Source organism: Oryctolagus cuniculus, chromosome 11 (genome assembly GCF_964237555.1).
Source record: "Oryctolagus cuniculus chromosome 11, mOryCun1.1, whole genome shotgun sequence".
NCBI lineage: Eukaryota > Metazoa > Chordata > Mammalia > Lagomorpha > Leporidae > Oryctolagus > Oryctolagus cuniculus.
In genome coordinates, this window is record NC_091442.1 from 117,234,154 (window position 1) to 117,251,223 (window position 17,070).

A 17,070-nucleotide genomic window follows, 5' to 3' on the forward strand; every position below is an offset into this window, starting at 1 on the left:
CATTCAGTTAGTACTCATGTATGTTCCACTAAATTAACTTAATGTTTGGGCATTTCATGGGCCTAAGTGAAGCACCAAGTTACCTCTGCTGGCCACGATGTGTTCCAGCCCTGTTCCTTCTGCATTTTCAGGCCATAACTCATACTCCTTCAGTTTATAGTGAGACCTTTTGAAGCCTGGAGCCCTGAAAAATGCAGTACTCCTATGTGTCCTAAAAAGAGTAGGATGGCGTTGCTCATAAGTTGGTTTTTTGTTTTGTTTTTTTTGTTGTTGTTGTTGGTTTTATTTATTTTTTTTCTGACAGAGTTAGACAGAGAGAGACAGAGAGAAAGGTCTTCCTTCTGTTGGTTCATCCCCCAAAAGGCCATTATGGCTGGCGCACTGCGCCAATCCGAAGCCAGGAGCCAGGTGCTTCCTCCTGGTCTCCCATGCGGGTGCAGGGCCCAAGCACCTGGGCCATCCTCCACTGCCTCCCCAGGCCACAGCAGAGAGCTGGACTGGAAGAGGAGCAACCGGGACAGAATCCGGCGCCCCAACTGGGACTAGAACCCGGGGTGTTGGCACTGCAGGTGGAGGATTAGCCTAGTGAGCCGCGGCGCTGGCCGTTGCTCATAAGTTTTAACAGCAAGTAATCTTTCTCATCTCCTTTCCAGTCAGATTTAATGACTGAATTTTCTCTTTGCAGTTTGCTCTGCTCATAACACTAAAGAACTCTTTTAAAAGTAAAAATTTGGTTAAAACAATTTTTTCAATTCATTAGACTTTTTTACCTTAGTTATCTTTGCATCGTCAGGAATCACAGGAAACGGTTGGTTAGAGATCTGGGATTAATGCTGGAATCGCTTTGCACCTCCAGGTTCGTAGAGTGTACCGAGTGTGGAAGAAAGATGCACCAGATATGTGCCCTCCATCATGAGATCATCTGGCCAGTGGGGTGAGGCTTAGGTCTTCTTTGCAGTGACTATCATTTCTTCAACAATTACTGTCTTTAACAGTTTTTCTGTTGATTGGGAAAGGGTCGTTACAGTCCAGTTTTAACACATTAAAAGTCCTAGAATCTGAAAATAAAAAATAGATCTTTCTCTTATTTGCATGCATTCTTCAATTCATACATTTTTCTTTCTTTTTCTTTTTTTTTTTGGGGGGGGGGGCTATTGTACATCAAAAGTAAACCTGGTAGATAAGGCATCTGGAAAGTAGCAAGCAGGTATTAGATGTGATTAAATTTGGCAGATTTTGAATTTATTTGTATTACAATAGAAAAATTAGGAGGACAGGGCATCAAAGGGGACAACTCTGTTGCTACTGCAGAAAACACACACTAAGCAGTGATCAGAGTAAGGACTGTCTGCTAGTAGTGAAGACAAGAAGCTGCAGAGCTGTAGTCATGGTGTCCTGACTCTTCCTGTCCCCGAATGAGGCTTCCTGGCTGTGTTCCCAAGTCGGGGGGGCGGGGTCTGGGTCACAGTACCTCTTGGTAGGATGGAGTCACCACATTGCTTCTGTTCCTCTCCTGCTCTGATTGTTGATGTTGATTCGGTGGTCATGGGAGAGGGGAACTGACGGATTTTGTGAAAATGGCAGTAGCTACATTTCAGTTTTCAGTGAGACTTGTCTTTAAGTGCACCTTTTTAGTTAGTACTTGCCTTAATCACACACTTTATAGGAATGACTAAGATACTTCTAAGTAATTCTTACAATTTGGGATCTGATGGTTAGAGATAAACTCCTTAATTAATTTATTAAGATTGCTTTTTCTTATTCTAATACTTTAAAATTTCAGAGTAAAGGAAATAGTGAAGGTCTTGCCTTCTCCCCTCTTACTCAGATTGCCGCAAGAATAACCATGGCCAACAGTTTACAGTTTACAGACCTTTTCTATGCACATTCATAATTTTATTGTTCACATGTAATGTTCTGAATTTTTTATTCTTACCTCATAGATTATGGACATTCATATTTATTTGAGGGGCAGTGATGCCTAGAGAGCTGCCGACTACTAGTTCCCTCCCCAGATGCATGCACGGCTGCCATTTCAGTCCAGGTCCCTGAAGTGGGTGGCAGGGACTCCAGGACTTGCTGTCCTCTGCCCCTGCAGCATGAGGCTCAGCAGAGTGGGAGTGGGAAGGAGAGCTGAGAACTCGGGCACTCTCGCGGGGCAGGATCCCCAGGGCACCTTTCATGAGATGCTGCTGTACACACGTTGTAAGCAGTTGCGGGAACGGAGGGATGTGTGCACGTTGTGCACCTGTTAGTCCTGCTCTCAGTGCATCCCCGTGTCAGCACCTGTGCCCGTGTGATTGGCAGCACAGAGCTCCCATCTTCGCTTGTAATCTCTGCAATCAGTTTATTTGCCCTTCACATTTCTTCCTGTCTATTACCGTTTTCCCATTAGGTTGTCTTTTTGTTGTACTAATTTCTGAAAGTTCTATGTATATTGCGTGTGTTCCCATTTTGTTAGCTATGTAGAGAGATTTCTGCCAGGTTGTTTCTTGAATATTTTACTCAAATAGTGGGTTTTGTTACAGATGCTTCTTTAAGTGCTTCTCTGAGTTGTGTAAGCAAAGCTTGGTTTACATTTTAGATTTGTCTGTGATGGCTGCTTAAAGAAAACTGCACGAACTAGAAAAGAAAACAAGTTTTCTGCTAAAAGTAAGTTACTTTCTTACAGATAAGTCTGGCAAAGTTTCTCTGAAGCCTAGTTAAGAAACCATCCAACATGAATTATTTTAACTTTAATTATAATTATTTAGCCAGAGTTAAAATAAATCTGTGATCTACTTAGAACTGAACTGTAATGTGCTTTTTGATGTAAAATTCCTGAGACCTAAAAGCAGAAAATTATCAAAAAAAAAAAGGATTGTAAAATATACAAGACACATGTTTTTCTTACTGGGGAATTTCTCCTTGTTTCATAATAAAGGCCAGAGGTTGATAAGAATTGCCATCCCTTGAGTGTTCTATTAGCATTTATAGAGGACACCTTTAAGCCTTACCTGATGTTTTCGCTGGTGGAGAGGTCAAATTGTATTACACACATTATTGATACAGACGATCTCACTGAAGTATCAGGTTTAGTTTTCTTCATGCCTTGTAGTATTTTGTGGTTGCTCTTGATTCCTGTAATTCTCCACCATTGTTATTAAAATATCATTGTAGTCCGTGCAAAGTATATGTGGATGTTCATTGGTGTATATTTTTAACTTCCAAAATTGAAATATTTTCCAAATAAAAATTTAGAATATTGAGTACCATACCTATTGTAACAATGCAATACACCAAAAATGGAACAACACCCAAGAAGTTAACATGGCCCCTGCGCTAGTATGATATGATCGATATATACTGACTACCTTTTTGTTGTTGTTGTTTGAAAAGAGCACAGTTGCCATTTGAACCTTAAGAGTGATGTTACAGATGTGCCTCTTGGTAACTTAACTTGTCTGTTTCTAGGGTTGCCGTCTACCAGACTTGGCACCTTTCTGGAGAATCGTGTAAATGACTTTCTGAGGCGGCAAAATCACCCCGAGTCTGGAGAGGTCACTGTTAGAGTAGTTCATGCTTCTGACAAAACTGTGGAAGTCAAGCCAGGCATGAAAGCAAGGTATCTGATATTTCTCTTCTCTTCTTTCATGAATGCAGAGTTGCTTATACGTGCTTTCTTTTGGTGATTGCAATCTGAATGAGGCATGTTGTGGTTTTCCCCTCCGATCTGACTTGTATAGGTTTGTAGATAGTGGAGAGATGGCAGAATCCTTTCCATACCGAACCAAAGCCCTCTTTGCCTTTGAAGAGATTGACGGTGTTGACTTGTGTTTCTTTGGAATGCACGTTCAAGAGTATGGCTCTGACTGCCCTCCACCCAACCAGAGGTATGGTTGCCTTATTACTGTGACTAGCTTCTCTTTGTGTGGGAGTTTTAAGTTACAATAGATGGAAGAGCAATAAGGAGCAAGAGAGTATATGGTGGACTTGGTTTAGAAATGCAGGATCTTAAGTGTCCAATAGTGTTAAAGTGAAACATTAATAATAAAACTGCTCCAAAAAATGACTGCTCAACGCCACTTGTGTGTGGAAAAGGATACAGAAAGCAGGCTGAAAGTGGAAGTAGAAACCAAACTCACTACTTTTCACAGACAGGCTTAACATCTAGACTATTAGAGTTATAGGAAAGAATGTCAGATAAACAGGGTAGGGTATGGTTGAAAATTTCTTGTCTCCAAAAATACCTTGAAGGCCCAAATAAAAATCTGTCAGAAAATACAATTAAGTGCCAGGCAGTGGTTGGTGCCAAAAATATCATGAAGTATGGGCTCAGTCAACTTCTGTAAAGGGTAATAATCTAGTCCTTTACTTAGTCTGGGGTGAGCTTGACAAGTGACAGCACAAGCAAAGAGCAGAGAGAGGGAAGGTGTTTAGCTGCATAAAACACAGACTCATTGTGTGACCTGTGTTCCTTCACCTAGGAGAGTGTACATATCTTACCTCGACAGTGTTCACTTCTTCCGTCCTAAATGCTTGAGAACTGCAGTCTATCATGAAATCCTGATTGGATATTTAGAGTATGTCAAGAAATTGGGGTAAGCATATTGATAATGTTTTTAAAAACAATTATTGTATTGTGAGATGTAGGTCAAGATGTACAATAAGTAGCTGTCCTTTTAAATTTGTTGGAACCCATTTGAAGTTAGGGGCTCCAGCCCTTCTTTATTCTTCAGTGGGAAGAGATTGGTACTTCTCCAGTTCCGCCCATCCCACTTCAGGTTCACTTTGTTCACTTTGGATGATGGATGGGTAGGTTAGAGCGGGTTTTTTTGTTCTTGTTTTTCTGTTTTGTTTTTTAAGGTTGATTTATTTATGTGAAAGAGTTTCAGAGAGAGGGAGAGACAGAGATGTATCTGCTGGTTCACTTCCCAGATGGCTACAACAGCCAGGGTTGGGCCATGCTAAAGCCGGGAGCTTCATCCAGGTCTTCCATGTGGGTTCAGGGGCCCAAGCACTTGGATCATCTTCCACTGCTTTCCCAGGACACAGCAGAGAGCTGGATCTGTTGGAACCAACACCCATATGGGATGCCAGTGCTGTAGGTGATGGCTTAGGCTGGTATACCACCACACCGGCCTGGCCAGAGAGGGCAGAAATCGTAAACTGTGTCTGATCCTTTTTATACCCCTCTATCAAGACCAAAAGCAAATTAAGCAGTGGAAATACTTCCTTACCTCTCAAGTACATATGTCCTTGAGAACATTCACCACCTTTTCCAGCCGGTTTGTTTCTGGTGGTTGTTTTGTTTTGTTTTGTTTTGTTTTGTTTTGACAGGCAGAGTGGACAGTGAGAGAGAGAGAGAGACAAAGGTCTTCCTTTGCTGTTGGTTCACCCTCCAATGGCCGCCACGGCCAGCGCGCTGCGGCCGTGCCGGCCGGCGCATCACGCTGATCCGATAGCAGGAACCAGGTGCTTCTGGTCTCCCGTGGGGTGCAGGGCCCAAGCACCTGGGCCATCCTCCACTGCACTCCCTGGCCACAGCAGAGAGCTGGCCTGGAAGAGGGGCAACCGGGACAGAATCCGGTGCCCCGACCAGGACTAGAACCCGGGGTGCCAGCGCCACAAGGCGGAGGATTAGCCTAGTGAGCCGCGGCGCCTGCCTCCAGCTGGTTTTAACAGTTTGTCTTTGACTTAGCCTCTGTTGTTCTTTTTTTAAAATTTTATTTACTTGAGAGCAGAGTTACAGATGGAGGGACAGACAGGGAAAAAAAGGTCTTCCATCCACTGGTTCAGTCCCCAAATGGCTGCTGAGCCAATCTGATGCCAGGAGCTAGGAGCTTCCTCCAGGTCTCCCATATGGGTACAGGAGCCCAAGCACTTGAGCCCTCTTCCACAGCTTTCCCAGGTACATTAGTAGGGAGAGGGAGCTGGATCAGAAGAGGAGCAGCCAGGACACGAACTGGCGCCCATATGGGATGCCAGCACTGCAGGCGGAGGCTCAGCCTACTAGGCCACAGCACCGGCCCCTTAGCCCCTATTGTTGAGTCTATGTTTCTTTGCAGCGTAGCACTCATTTTGTCTCAGAAATGCAAACTTAAGATTTTTTAATCTAGGGCTAAACAGTCTACCCCTTCCACAACTAAATTTAATAACATTTTCTTGGCTAAAAAAAAAAAGTAGGCAATATGAAATCCTTTATTAGTGCTAGGAGTCATCCCTAGTTCTGGCCTAAAAATTTTGTTCTCTTGCTGTATTTATTTGCAATATTTATATGTATATGTATCGTGAGAAATCATTGTTTTCTGTATTGGTGCCATCTCTGGTTTCAAGTGTAGCGTTCTGTCTAGAGTTGACGCCTCTGCCTCTCCCTTGTGTTCCTAGATACACGACAGGGCACATTTGGGCATGTCCTCCAAGTGAGGGGGATGACTATATCTTCCACTGTCATCCTCCGGACCAGAAGATACCCAAGCCCAAGCGACTGCAGGAATGGTACAAAAAAATGCTTGACAAGGCAGTTTCTGAGCGCATTGTCCACGACTACAAGGTCAGTTGGTGCATGGAGGGAAATGACAGTTTTGGGAATGTGCTGATCTTGCTGCTCTGCACTGTATCGTTTATCAGCAGTCTTCTCTTTGTTCTGTCTCTTACATATAATTTATGAAATTATGCTAATTTACATTTTTCTTTTCTATGAGATTTTTCAAAGAAAAATCCTTTTTTGAAGCACTGTGGATCAAATATTTCTGTAATGCCGTGTTATTTGTAACCTTCATGAATATAGGCTGAGGTAGGATATGAACTTGAACCAACTGGACATTGCCTGGTTCTCAGTTAAAGCTGCTGACACCTCGAGAACGGGTGGAGGAGGCCTGTCTGCCATCACGGTCACTCCATGGTGAACGAAGGCCGTCCTGCCCCGGCACTGTTCCGGCAGGATGCTCAGCTGCTCGGTTGTGAAGGCAGAGAAACCAGACGTCGTGACTGCAGGCCAGGCCTTTCCACTGCGCAGTCACCGAATGCCTCACCCTTAAGTCTGAGAGACATTTTCATCTTCCATGTTTCTTCTTAACTGTGACTGTTTCCTGTAATCAATGCTTTTGTTTGTTTGTTTTTTTCTAAACTAAAATATTTTATTAATGCTGATTCATTCTTTCTATAGAGAAGTTTAAACTGTTTCCAGTAAATTAATCAGACATCAGGCTCGGATGAATTCAGGATTAAAAAAAATAAGTTGGCAAAATTTGAAATTTATCTTATTAGAAAGTTCCCATTCTCCTTAACCCAAATAGATATCAAACAGCCCAGTTTGTCTTTAGTGCACTATATGCAGAGTCACAGCCATTTCAGACAATCTAGTGCAATCTTGGAATTTTTAGAGTTAGAGAACCAAACATAGAAGTCATTTGTAAATAGCCAGAAACAGGGCTCACTGGACCAGATGAGATTAAAAAGAAAGGGCAATAAGTACAGAAACAACCACCAATAACTAATCAATGCTGTTAAAGAGAAAACATAGTAATTCTAATTTTTGTATGTGGATTTTTTTACAGGATATTTTTAAGCAAGCTACCGAAGATCGGTTAACAAGCGCAAAGGAGTTGCCTTACTTTGAGGGTGATTTCTGGCCCAATGTTCTGGAAGAGAGCATTAAGGAACTGGAACAGGAGGAAGAAGAGAGGAAGCGAGAAGAAAACACCAGCAATGAGAGCACAGATGTAAGGATGGGCGTGGGGTTCCTTTCCAGCCTCACCTGTGATTTTAACAGAAAAGAGCTTAATCTTTTCACCATGGTCTTTGAGCTTTGACAAATGTTGGATTAGAAAGGTTACTATACTTTGACTTAATTGTTTTTTTTTTGTTTTTTATTTCCAGTTTTTATTTTTGAAAGAGAGAGAGTTTTCCGTCCACTGCTTCACTCCCCAAATGCTAACAATAGCCAGGGCTGGGCCAGGCTGAAGCTGGGAGCCCAGAATCCCATCCAGGGGCCCAAGTACTGCTGCCTTCTGGGATGTAAAGCAGGAAGCTGTTGAGAACTGGAACACAAACCCTTAGGGCCTCGCCTCTCCGGCATAGCTTTTGACATGTAAAAACCACGCTTAAGGCTACACAAAAACATACCTAGAGCCCTGGCATTGCTCTTGAAATCCCATAGTTGAGTCCCTGCAGTTGGTGGTGAACCATCAGTGGAAGATCTCTTTCTCAACACCCTCCACCATTATTTCTGTCGGTTTTTCAGATAATATTTTTAATGCCTTAGTCAAAGCTTTGCCTATCTCTCACAGAGAATCTAGCCTGTTGTTCCTCACAGTATATGCAAAATTATTAGCATAGAATCTAGCGTTGCCTTTAAAAAGTCTAGTGAAAAATTGACATTTTTGTTGTTTAGATTCCTTTAATTGGTTTTCATGGTGGAGGTTTGGTTTGTAAGTCCTTAGAATTCTAGAATACTAATTGAAGGAGTTGAAATAAGTGGAGAGCAAAAGCTAGTAGTCTTTTTTTTTTTTTTTTTGCCTTCAGTGTTACTTCCAAGTAACTTCTTCTTAATAAACACTTGACATTTTCTTGTGTCCTGTGTACTCCCTTGCAGGTGACAAAGGGAGACAGCAAGAATGCTAAAAAGAAGAACAATAAAAAGACCAGCAAAAACAAGAGCAGCCTGAGCAGGGGCAGCAAGAAGAAGCCTGGGGTGCCCAGTGTTTCCAACGACCTCTCACAGAAGCTCTACGCCACCATGGAGAAGCACAAAGAGGTGAGAAACAGCCACCAGGAGTCGGGGCCAAGACTCAAAACCTGGCCACCTCAGTTGGCATTTACAATGTGAACACCAGAAAGAACAACTCATTTGAGGGATAACTGGGTAGAATGGGTGGTAGAACAGGAAATGTCCCATTTTATTAGTATCAGTCTAGATGGTGATTTAGTGAGTGACATAAGGAGAGAAAGATCTTCATTTACTGGTTTACTCCCCCTGTGGCCACAGTGGCTGGGGCTGGGCCAGGCAGGAGCCAGGAGCTTCTTCTAGGCCTCCCATGGAGGTGGCAGGGGCCCAAGGACCTGAGCTGTTTTCTGCTGCCTTCCCAAATGTATCAGCAGGAAGTTGGATGAGAAGTAGAGCAGCCAGAACTCAAAACCAGAACCCAAACCAACATTCCTTCTATGGGATGCTGGACTCAGGTGGCAGCTTAAACCCTTCACCATAGCACTGGGCCTTTAATCGCATCTTTCTAGCATAGTTTGTGTGTCCCTGTTTGTAATTCTCTTAGGTTTGTGACTTTTTAAGATAAATTTGAAAGGCAGAGTAACAGTGTAAAAGAGAGAGAGATGTCTTCCATCCACTGGTTCACTGCACAAATGGCCACAACAGCTGGAGCTGGGCTGATCCAAAGCCAGGAGCTTCCTCCTGATCTCCATGTGGTGCAGGGGCCCAACTACCTGGGCCATCCCCCGCTGCTTTCCCAGGTACAGTACCAGGGAGCTGATCAGAAGTGGAGCAGCCAGGGCTTGAACCAGTGTCCATGTCCAGCACCATAGGCAGTGCAGTGGCTTTTCCCCCTATGCCACAAGGCCAGCCCCTTGTGACATTGTTACAACTCCTCAACTAAAACTGTATTACTTACTTTTTGGGTTTTTTTGTTTGTTTTTTGTTTGGTTTGGGAATATACCTGAATGTTAGGGTTGTGGTTTTTTGTTTTTGTTTTTGTTTTTTTTGTTTTTTTGTTTTTTTTTACCCTTCAGCATCATTGGCATGATAAGGAAAGCTAAAGAGGTTTTTGTTTTGTTTTGTTTTGTTTTTTTACTATCTCAGTTTGACTCTTTAGGCAGTTATTTGGAGAGAGAATTGAAAGACTGATTTTTTTAAATACAGAATTATCACTAGATTAGCTAAGCAGTCTCTTTGGGAGAGAAGTAGTTTCATAGATTCCTTTTTGTGAGAAACTGTTGTCTTTAATTTTTATTTATGTATTTGAGTGCAAGCTGCCATCCACTTTTTCACTCCTCAGATGCCTACAGCAGATGGTGATGGATCCAGACAGGCAGCAGCCAGAGCCAGGAATCATGCCTAGGTGCTCTTGATACAGGAAGCAGGTGTTTTAACAGCTGGGCTAAGTTGCTGCTCCCAGAAGTACTTGTTACAATGATGCTTCACCTCTATAGATGTGATGGCTTTTCCATAGTCCCCTACTCTACCCACACCTCCCCTTTATTCATTAGGCCTAACTAACTTTAGCCATGTTGATCAAATGAAAATCCTTGGGACAGGCACTGTGGCATGGAAGGTAAAAGCTGCTGTCTGCAGTGCCGGCATCCCATATGGGTGCTGGTTTGAGTCCCGGCTGCTCCACTTCTGATCCAGCTCCCTGCTGTGGCCTGGGAAAGCAGTAGAAGATGGCCCAAGTCCTTAGGCCCCTGCACCAGCAGAGGCGCTCTGGATAAAGTTCCAGACTCTGACTTCAGATCAGTTCAGTTCTGGCCGTTGGGACCACTTAGGGAGTGAACCAGTGGATGGAAGACTTCTTTCTCTCTTTTTCTCTCTCTCTCTCTAACTCTGCTTTTCATATAAATAAATATTTTAAAAAAAAAATCCTTAGTTCTAGTGGGTTCCTCACTTCACTAGTAACTATTAATAGAGATTACATTTCAAACATGATTTAGCTTAACAGCCATTGGGAAAGGCCCATAAAATATGTATACAGTGAGTTTGGCATAAGTTGTAGACACATTCATGGCTTCAGTTTGAAAACAAGGTGTATGGTCAACATACAGAAGCAGCAAAATTGTTTTTTAAGGCCCTAAAAAAAAAAAACCATAAAATCCTATGAGAAATACAGTAGTTTCTTATGAGTTCCTGATTTCTTGAGGGTGTTTTATTAAACTATTAAATTATGAATTTATGGACATGATTTCAAATAGAAATAGAATACCAACAGTGAAGAGTTTCCAGACTCCAGTGAACAAAATTTCTTACAGCTTCAGCAGCAAGGGCTAAGGGCTTTTATCCCTCCCACCCACACTAAGAAAGCTGCGCAGAGGACCCCTCCTACATACCATGCGCTATTTTTTTTTTTCTTTAAGATTTATTTATTTATTTGAAAGGCAGAGTTTACAGAGAGGCAGAGAAGTCAGTCTTCCATCCGCTGGTTCACTCCCCAAATGGCCACAATAGCTGGAGCGGAGCCGATCCGAAGCCAGGAGCTTCTTCCGAGTCTCTCACATGGGTGCAGGGGCCCAAGCACTTGGGCCATCTTCTACTACTTTCCCAGGCCATAGCAGAGAGCTGGATCACAAGTGGAGCAGCTGGGACTCGAACCGGTGCCCATGAGGGATTGCCGGCACTTCAGGCTGGGGCTTTAACCTACTGCAGTACAGCACCAGCCCCTATGTTTTCTTTATTTTAGAAAATACTCTCTACAAAAGAGTATATCCTCTACATGATCACACCACAGTTGGTTTTGCCCTCAGGAAACTTAACCCCTTATCACCCTCTAGTGTCTGGTACTTGTGTTCCCCATCAAGGGAGTGGGTCTTTGAGCGTCATGTCTCTCCTTAGACTTCTTACATCTGGAACAGTTCCCAGCTTGCTTGCTTTCATGACATGGACATTTTATTCATGGGTCCAGGTGAGATGTTTTGCTGAAATGCCTAGACAGATGGATTTTCTGATTAGTTTATTGTGATTCGATTCAGATTAAGCTGTGCACTGCGTCTTAAAAGTGGCCTGAGGCAGAATGTCTCACGGATGCTTTGAGGGAACTAGTGAAGGATAGAAAATACAACAGAGTGTGAAACTTTGTTCTCTAAAACTGAGCATAATGGACCTGAGGTTGTGAAGCTGGAGGTGAAAGCGTTCACCCATCTGGTTGGTGTGCATCCTAACTCGCCTGTCTGCCCAGATCCAAGGGATGAAATTGTCTATCTTGTAGGTCTTCTTTGTGATCCGCCTCATTGCTGGCCCTGCTGCCAACTCCCTGCCTCCCATCGTTGATCCTGACCCTCTCATCCCCTGCGATCTGATGGATGGTCGTGATGCCTTTCTCACCCTTGCAAGGGACAAGCACCTGGAATTCTCTTCCCTCCGAAGAGCCCAGTGGTCCACCATGTGCATGCTGGTGGAGCTGCACACGCAGAGCCAGGACCGCTTTGTCTACACGTGCAATGAGTGCAAGCACCACGTGGAGACGCGCTGGCACTGCACCGTCTGTGAGGTAGGCACCGGGTCGAGGGGAGGCACAAGGGGGCGCTGCGGACATGTTGGGCCTGTGACAGTGCTGAAGAGGCTGGTTTTGTTCTCTAAAAAGAAACTGCCTTTGAACGACAGTCTTGAGCTGACCTGCACCTTCTTTTTCCCCCAGGATTATGATTTGTGCATCACCTGCTATAACACTAAGAACCATGACCACAAAATGGAGAAACTAGGTCTCGGCTTAGATGACGAGAGCAACAACCAGCAGGCTGCGGCCACCCAGAGCCCTGGAGACTCTCGCCGCTTGAGCATCCAGCGCTGCATCCAGTCCCTGGTGCACGCCTGCCAGTGCCGGAATGCCAACTGCTCCCTCCCCTCCTGCCAGAAGATGAAGCGAGTCGTGCAGCATACCAAAGGTTGCAAGCGGAAAACCAATGGCGGGTGCCCCATCTGCAAGCAGCTCATTGCCCTGTGCTGCTACCACGCCAAACACTGCCAGGAGAACAAGTGCCCTGTGCCGTTCTGCCTGAACATCAAGCAAAAACTCCGGCAACAGCAGCTGCAGCACCGGCTCCAGCAGGCCCAGATGCTCCGCAGGAGGATGGCCAGCATGCAGCGGACTGGGGTGGTGGGGCAGCAGCAGGGCCTGCCCTCTCCGACTCCTGCCACTCCCACCACGCCAACTGGCCAACAGCCTACCACCCCACAGACCCCTCAGCCCCAGCCCACCTCTCAGCCCCAGCCCACGCCTCCCAACAGCATGCCTCCGTATTTGCCCAGGACTCAAGCTGCTGGCCCTGTGTCCCAGGGTAAGGCAGCAGGCCAGGTGACCCCTCCAACCCCACCTCAGACTGCTCAGCCACCCCTCCCAGGGCCGCCACCTGCAGCAGTGGAAATGGCAATGCAGATTCAGAGGGCAGCCGAGACGCAGCGCCAGATGGCCCATGTGCAAATTTTTCAAAGGCCGATCCAGCATCAGATGCCCCAGATGACGCCCATGACCCCCATGGGTATGAACCCACCTCCCATGGCCCGGGGTCCCAGCGGGCATTTGGAGCCAGGGATGGGGCCAGCAGGGATGCAGCAACAGCCACCCTGGGCTCAAGGAGGTTTGCCTCAGCCCCAGCAGTTGCAGTCTGGGATGCCGAGGCCAGCTATGATGTCAGTGGCCCAGCATGGTCAGCCCTTGAACATGGCTCCCCAGCCAGGATTGGGCCAGGTAGGGGTGAGCCCTCTCAAACCAGGCACTGTGTCTCAACAAGCCTTACAAAACCTCCTGCGGACTCTCAGGTCTCCCAGCTCTCCCCTACAGCAGCAACAGGTGCTTAGTATCCTTCACGCCAACCCCCAGCTGTTGGCTGCGTTCATCAAGCAGCGGGCTGCCAAGTACGCCAACTCTAGTCCACAACCTCTTCCTGGGCAGCCTGGCATGCCCCAGGGGCAGCCAGGGCTACAGCCACCTACCATGCCAGGTCAGCAGGGAGTCCACTCCAATCCAGCCATGCAGAACATGAATCCCATGCAGGCGGGCGTCCAGAGGGCTGGCCTGCCACAGCAGCCGCCACCGCAGCAACTCCAGCCACCCATGGGCGGGATGAGCCCCCAAGCTCAGCAGATGAACATGAATCACAACACCATGCCTTCCCAGTTCCGAGACATCTTGAGACGGCAGCAGATGATGCAGCAGCAGCAGCAGGGAGCAGGACCCGGAATGGGCCCTGGAATGGCCAACCATAACCAGTTCCAGCAGCCCCAAGGAGTCGGGTACCCCCCCCAGCAGCAGCAGCAGCAGCAGCAGCGGATGCAGCATCACATGCAACAGATGCAACAAGGGAACATGGGACAGATGGGCCAGCTCCCCCAGGCCTTGGGAGCAGAAGCCGGAGCCAGTCTGCAGGCCTATCAGCAGCGACTCCTGCAGCAACAGATGGGGTCCCCCGCTCAGCCCAACCCCATGAGCCCCCAGCAGCACATGCTCCCAAGTCAGGCCCAGTCCCCACACCTACAAGGCCAGCAGATCCCTAACTCTCTCTCCAATCAAGTGCGCTCTCCCCAGCCTGTCCCTTCTCCGCGGCCACAGTCTCAGCCCCCCCACTCCAGCCCTTCCCCAAGGATGCAGCCTCAGCCTTCTCCACACCACGTTTCACCGCAGACCAGTTCCCCGCATCCAGGACTGGTAGCTGCCCAGGCCAACCCCATGGAACAAGGGCATTTTGCTAGCCCGGACCAGAATTCAATGCTTTCTCAGCTCGCTAGCAATCCAGGCATGGCAAACCTCCATGGTGCAAGCGCCACGGACCTGGGACTCAGCACCGATAATTCAGACTTGAATTCAAACCTCTCACAGAGTACACTAGACATACACTAGAGACACCTTGTAGTATTTTGGGAGCAAAAAAATTATTTTCTCTTAACAAGACTTTTTGTACTGAAAACAATTTTTTTGAATCTTTCTTAGCTTAAAAGACAATTTTCCTTGGAACACATAAGAACTGTGCAGTAGCCATTTGTGGTTTAAAGCAAACATGCAAGCTGAACCTGAGGGATGATAGAATACAAAGAATATATTTTTGTTATGGCTGGCCACCGCCGGTCTTTTCCCTTTATGTGTGTGGCTCGAGTGTGCACTGGGAGGAAGCTGAGGTCTGTGAAGCCAACCAAACGCTCCTGCCTTGCACCTCCAATAGGTTTTATTATTTTTTTTAAATTAATGAAAATATGTAATATTAATAGTTATTATTTACTGGTGCAGATGGTTGACATTTTTCCCTATTTTCCTCACTTTATGGAAGAGTTAAAAGAACATTTCTAAAACCAGAGGACAAAAGGGGTTAATGTTACTTTAAAATTACATTCTATATATATAAATATATATAAATATATATTAAAATACCAGTTTTTTTCTCTGGGTGCAAAGATGTTCATTCTTTTAAAAATGTAAAAAAGGAAAAAAAATTCCCTTTCCTCTCCTCAAGTCAACTTTTGTGCTCCAGAAAATTTTCTATTCTGTAAGTCTGAGCGTAAAACTTCAAGTATTAAAGTAATTTGTACATTAGAGAGAAAATGACTTTTTCAAAATATACAGGGGCAGCTGCCAAATTGATGTATTATATATTGTGGTTTCTGTTTCTTGAAAGAATTTTTTTTGTTATTTTTACATCTAACAAAGGAAAAAAATTAAAAAGAGGGTAAGAAACGATTCCGGTGGGATGATTTTAACATGCACAAGGTCCCTGGGGTTTCTTCTTTGCTTGCTTTCTTCTTACCCTGTCCCTCTACACACAGACACACACACTTTCTGTAAAACTTGAAAATAGAAAGCAAAAACCCTCAACTGTTGTAAATCATGCAATTAAAGTTGATTACTTATAAATATGAACTTTGGATCACTGTATAGACTGTTAAATTTGATTTCTTATTACCTATTGTTAAAATAAACTGTGTGAGACAGACACCCTGACTTTGTTGCACTTCTTGATGTCACATCTTGTAGAATGTACCAGTTTAAGTGATAGCAGAAAGGGAAAGCACTGGCTTATGTGTTACATATGATGAATTCCCAAGTAGATTCTGGCGATGCAGGACTGCACAGTCCTCTGAGGATGCCCTCGTCCTCTCACTGCAGAGGTGGTAAAGAGGGACTGGCATAGTAAGCTAATAAGCTGCCTGCAGTGCGGGCATCCTGTATGAACACTGGTTCTAGTCCCGCCTGCTCCTCTTCCAATCCAGCTCGCTGGTATGGCCTGGGAAAGCAGAAGATGGCCCAAGTCTTTGGGCCCCTGCACCCACATAGGAAACCTGGAAGAAAATCCTGGCTTCAGATCCAGCCATTGTGGCCATTTGGGGAGTAAACCAACAGATGGAAGACCTTTCTCTCTGTCTCTCCCTCTCTGTAACTACCTCTTGAATGAATGAATGAATAAAAAGAAATGAGACTGGAAGTTGGGTAAACTACATGTTCCTTCCCTCTGGTACTCAAGCCTTTTGTCAGCTGCTAACAAAGTTGGGATCAGATTGAAGAAAAGGGAAATTGAGAAGGCTGAGAGTCTAAAGGTCCGATAATGTGCTAGGTGTCTATAGCTTCTTCCAGCTGACCATAATGCTGGCATGAACGTGTTAAGAAACTAGGATGTTACTGCCTAGCTGTTTTGACATTGGTTGGCAAGTCTTGTTTTTACAACAGAAAACACTTGGCGGGGCAGGGGCTGGCACTGTGGCACAATAGATTAATCCTCTGCCTACAGAGCCAGCATCCCTTATGGGCACCAATTCTAGCTGCTCCTCTTCCAATCCAGCTCTCTGCTACTGCCTGGGAAAGCAGTAGAAGATGGCCCAAGGGCTTGGGCCCCTGCACCCACATATAGGAGACCCAGAAGAAGCTCCTGGCTTCTGATAAGTGCAGCTCCAGCCATTGCAGCCATTTGGGGATGAACTAGCGAATGAAAGACATTTCTCTCTGTTTCTCCCTCTCACTCTGTAACTCTCAAATAATCAGAAACACTTGGGGCCAGCATTGTGGTATAGCAAGTTAAACAGCTGCTTGCACCACTAGCATCCTATTTGGGCACTGGTTAAAGTCCTGGCTGCTCCACTTCTGACTGAGCTCCCTGAGAAGGGTCTGGGAAAAGCAACGGAAGATGGCCCAAAGGGCCCCTGCAACCCACATGGGAGATTCAAATGAAGTTCCTGGCTCCTAGCTTTGGCCTGGCCCAGCCATGTCCATTCCAGCCATCTGAGGAGTAAACCAGCCAACAGAAGCTTGCTCATGCTCACTCCCTCTCTCCACATAACTCTTTAAAATAATCTAAAGAAAAACACTGTAATATGACACAGTCTACGAAAGAAGATGAAGCATCTTGCTGCAAAAATTTGTAGTCTCAATCAGTATCTCACTGTGGGGT

General features: G+C 45.4%; 1 protein-coding gene across 2 annotated transcripts in view; it reads left to right on the top strand.

Moving 5' to 3' along the window:
• Nucleotides 1-15,623, top strand: part of EP300 (E1A binding protein p300) — an 88,651-nt gene extending 73,028 nt beyond the window's left edge. For both annotated transcript variants that reach the window (XM_002721395.5, XM_017350932.3), the window contains 10 exons: nucleotides 857-934; nucleotides 2,585-2,652; nucleotides 3,454-3,604; nucleotides 3,726-3,872; nucleotides 4,467-4,580; nucleotides 6,367-6,532; nucleotides 7,539-7,703; nucleotides 8,576-8,737; nucleotides 11,910-12,191; nucleotides 12,339-15,623. In XM_002721395.5, the coding sequence (XP_002721441.1) occupies nucleotides 857-934; nucleotides 2,585-2,652; nucleotides 3,454-3,604; nucleotides 3,726-3,872; nucleotides 4,467-4,580; nucleotides 6,367-6,532; nucleotides 7,539-7,703; nucleotides 8,576-8,737; nucleotides 11,910-12,191; nucleotides 12,339-14,537 (3,532 nt within the window). In that variant the 3' untranslated portion in view covers nucleotides 14,538-15,623. The remainder of the gene's footprint in view (nucleotides 1-856; nucleotides 935-2,584; nucleotides 2,653-3,453; nucleotides 3,605-3,725; nucleotides 3,873-4,466; nucleotides 4,581-6,366; nucleotides 6,533-7,538; nucleotides 7,704-8,575; nucleotides 8,738-11,909; nucleotides 12,192-12,338) is intronic.
• Nucleotides 15,624-17,070: the final 1,447 nt, after the last annotated feature.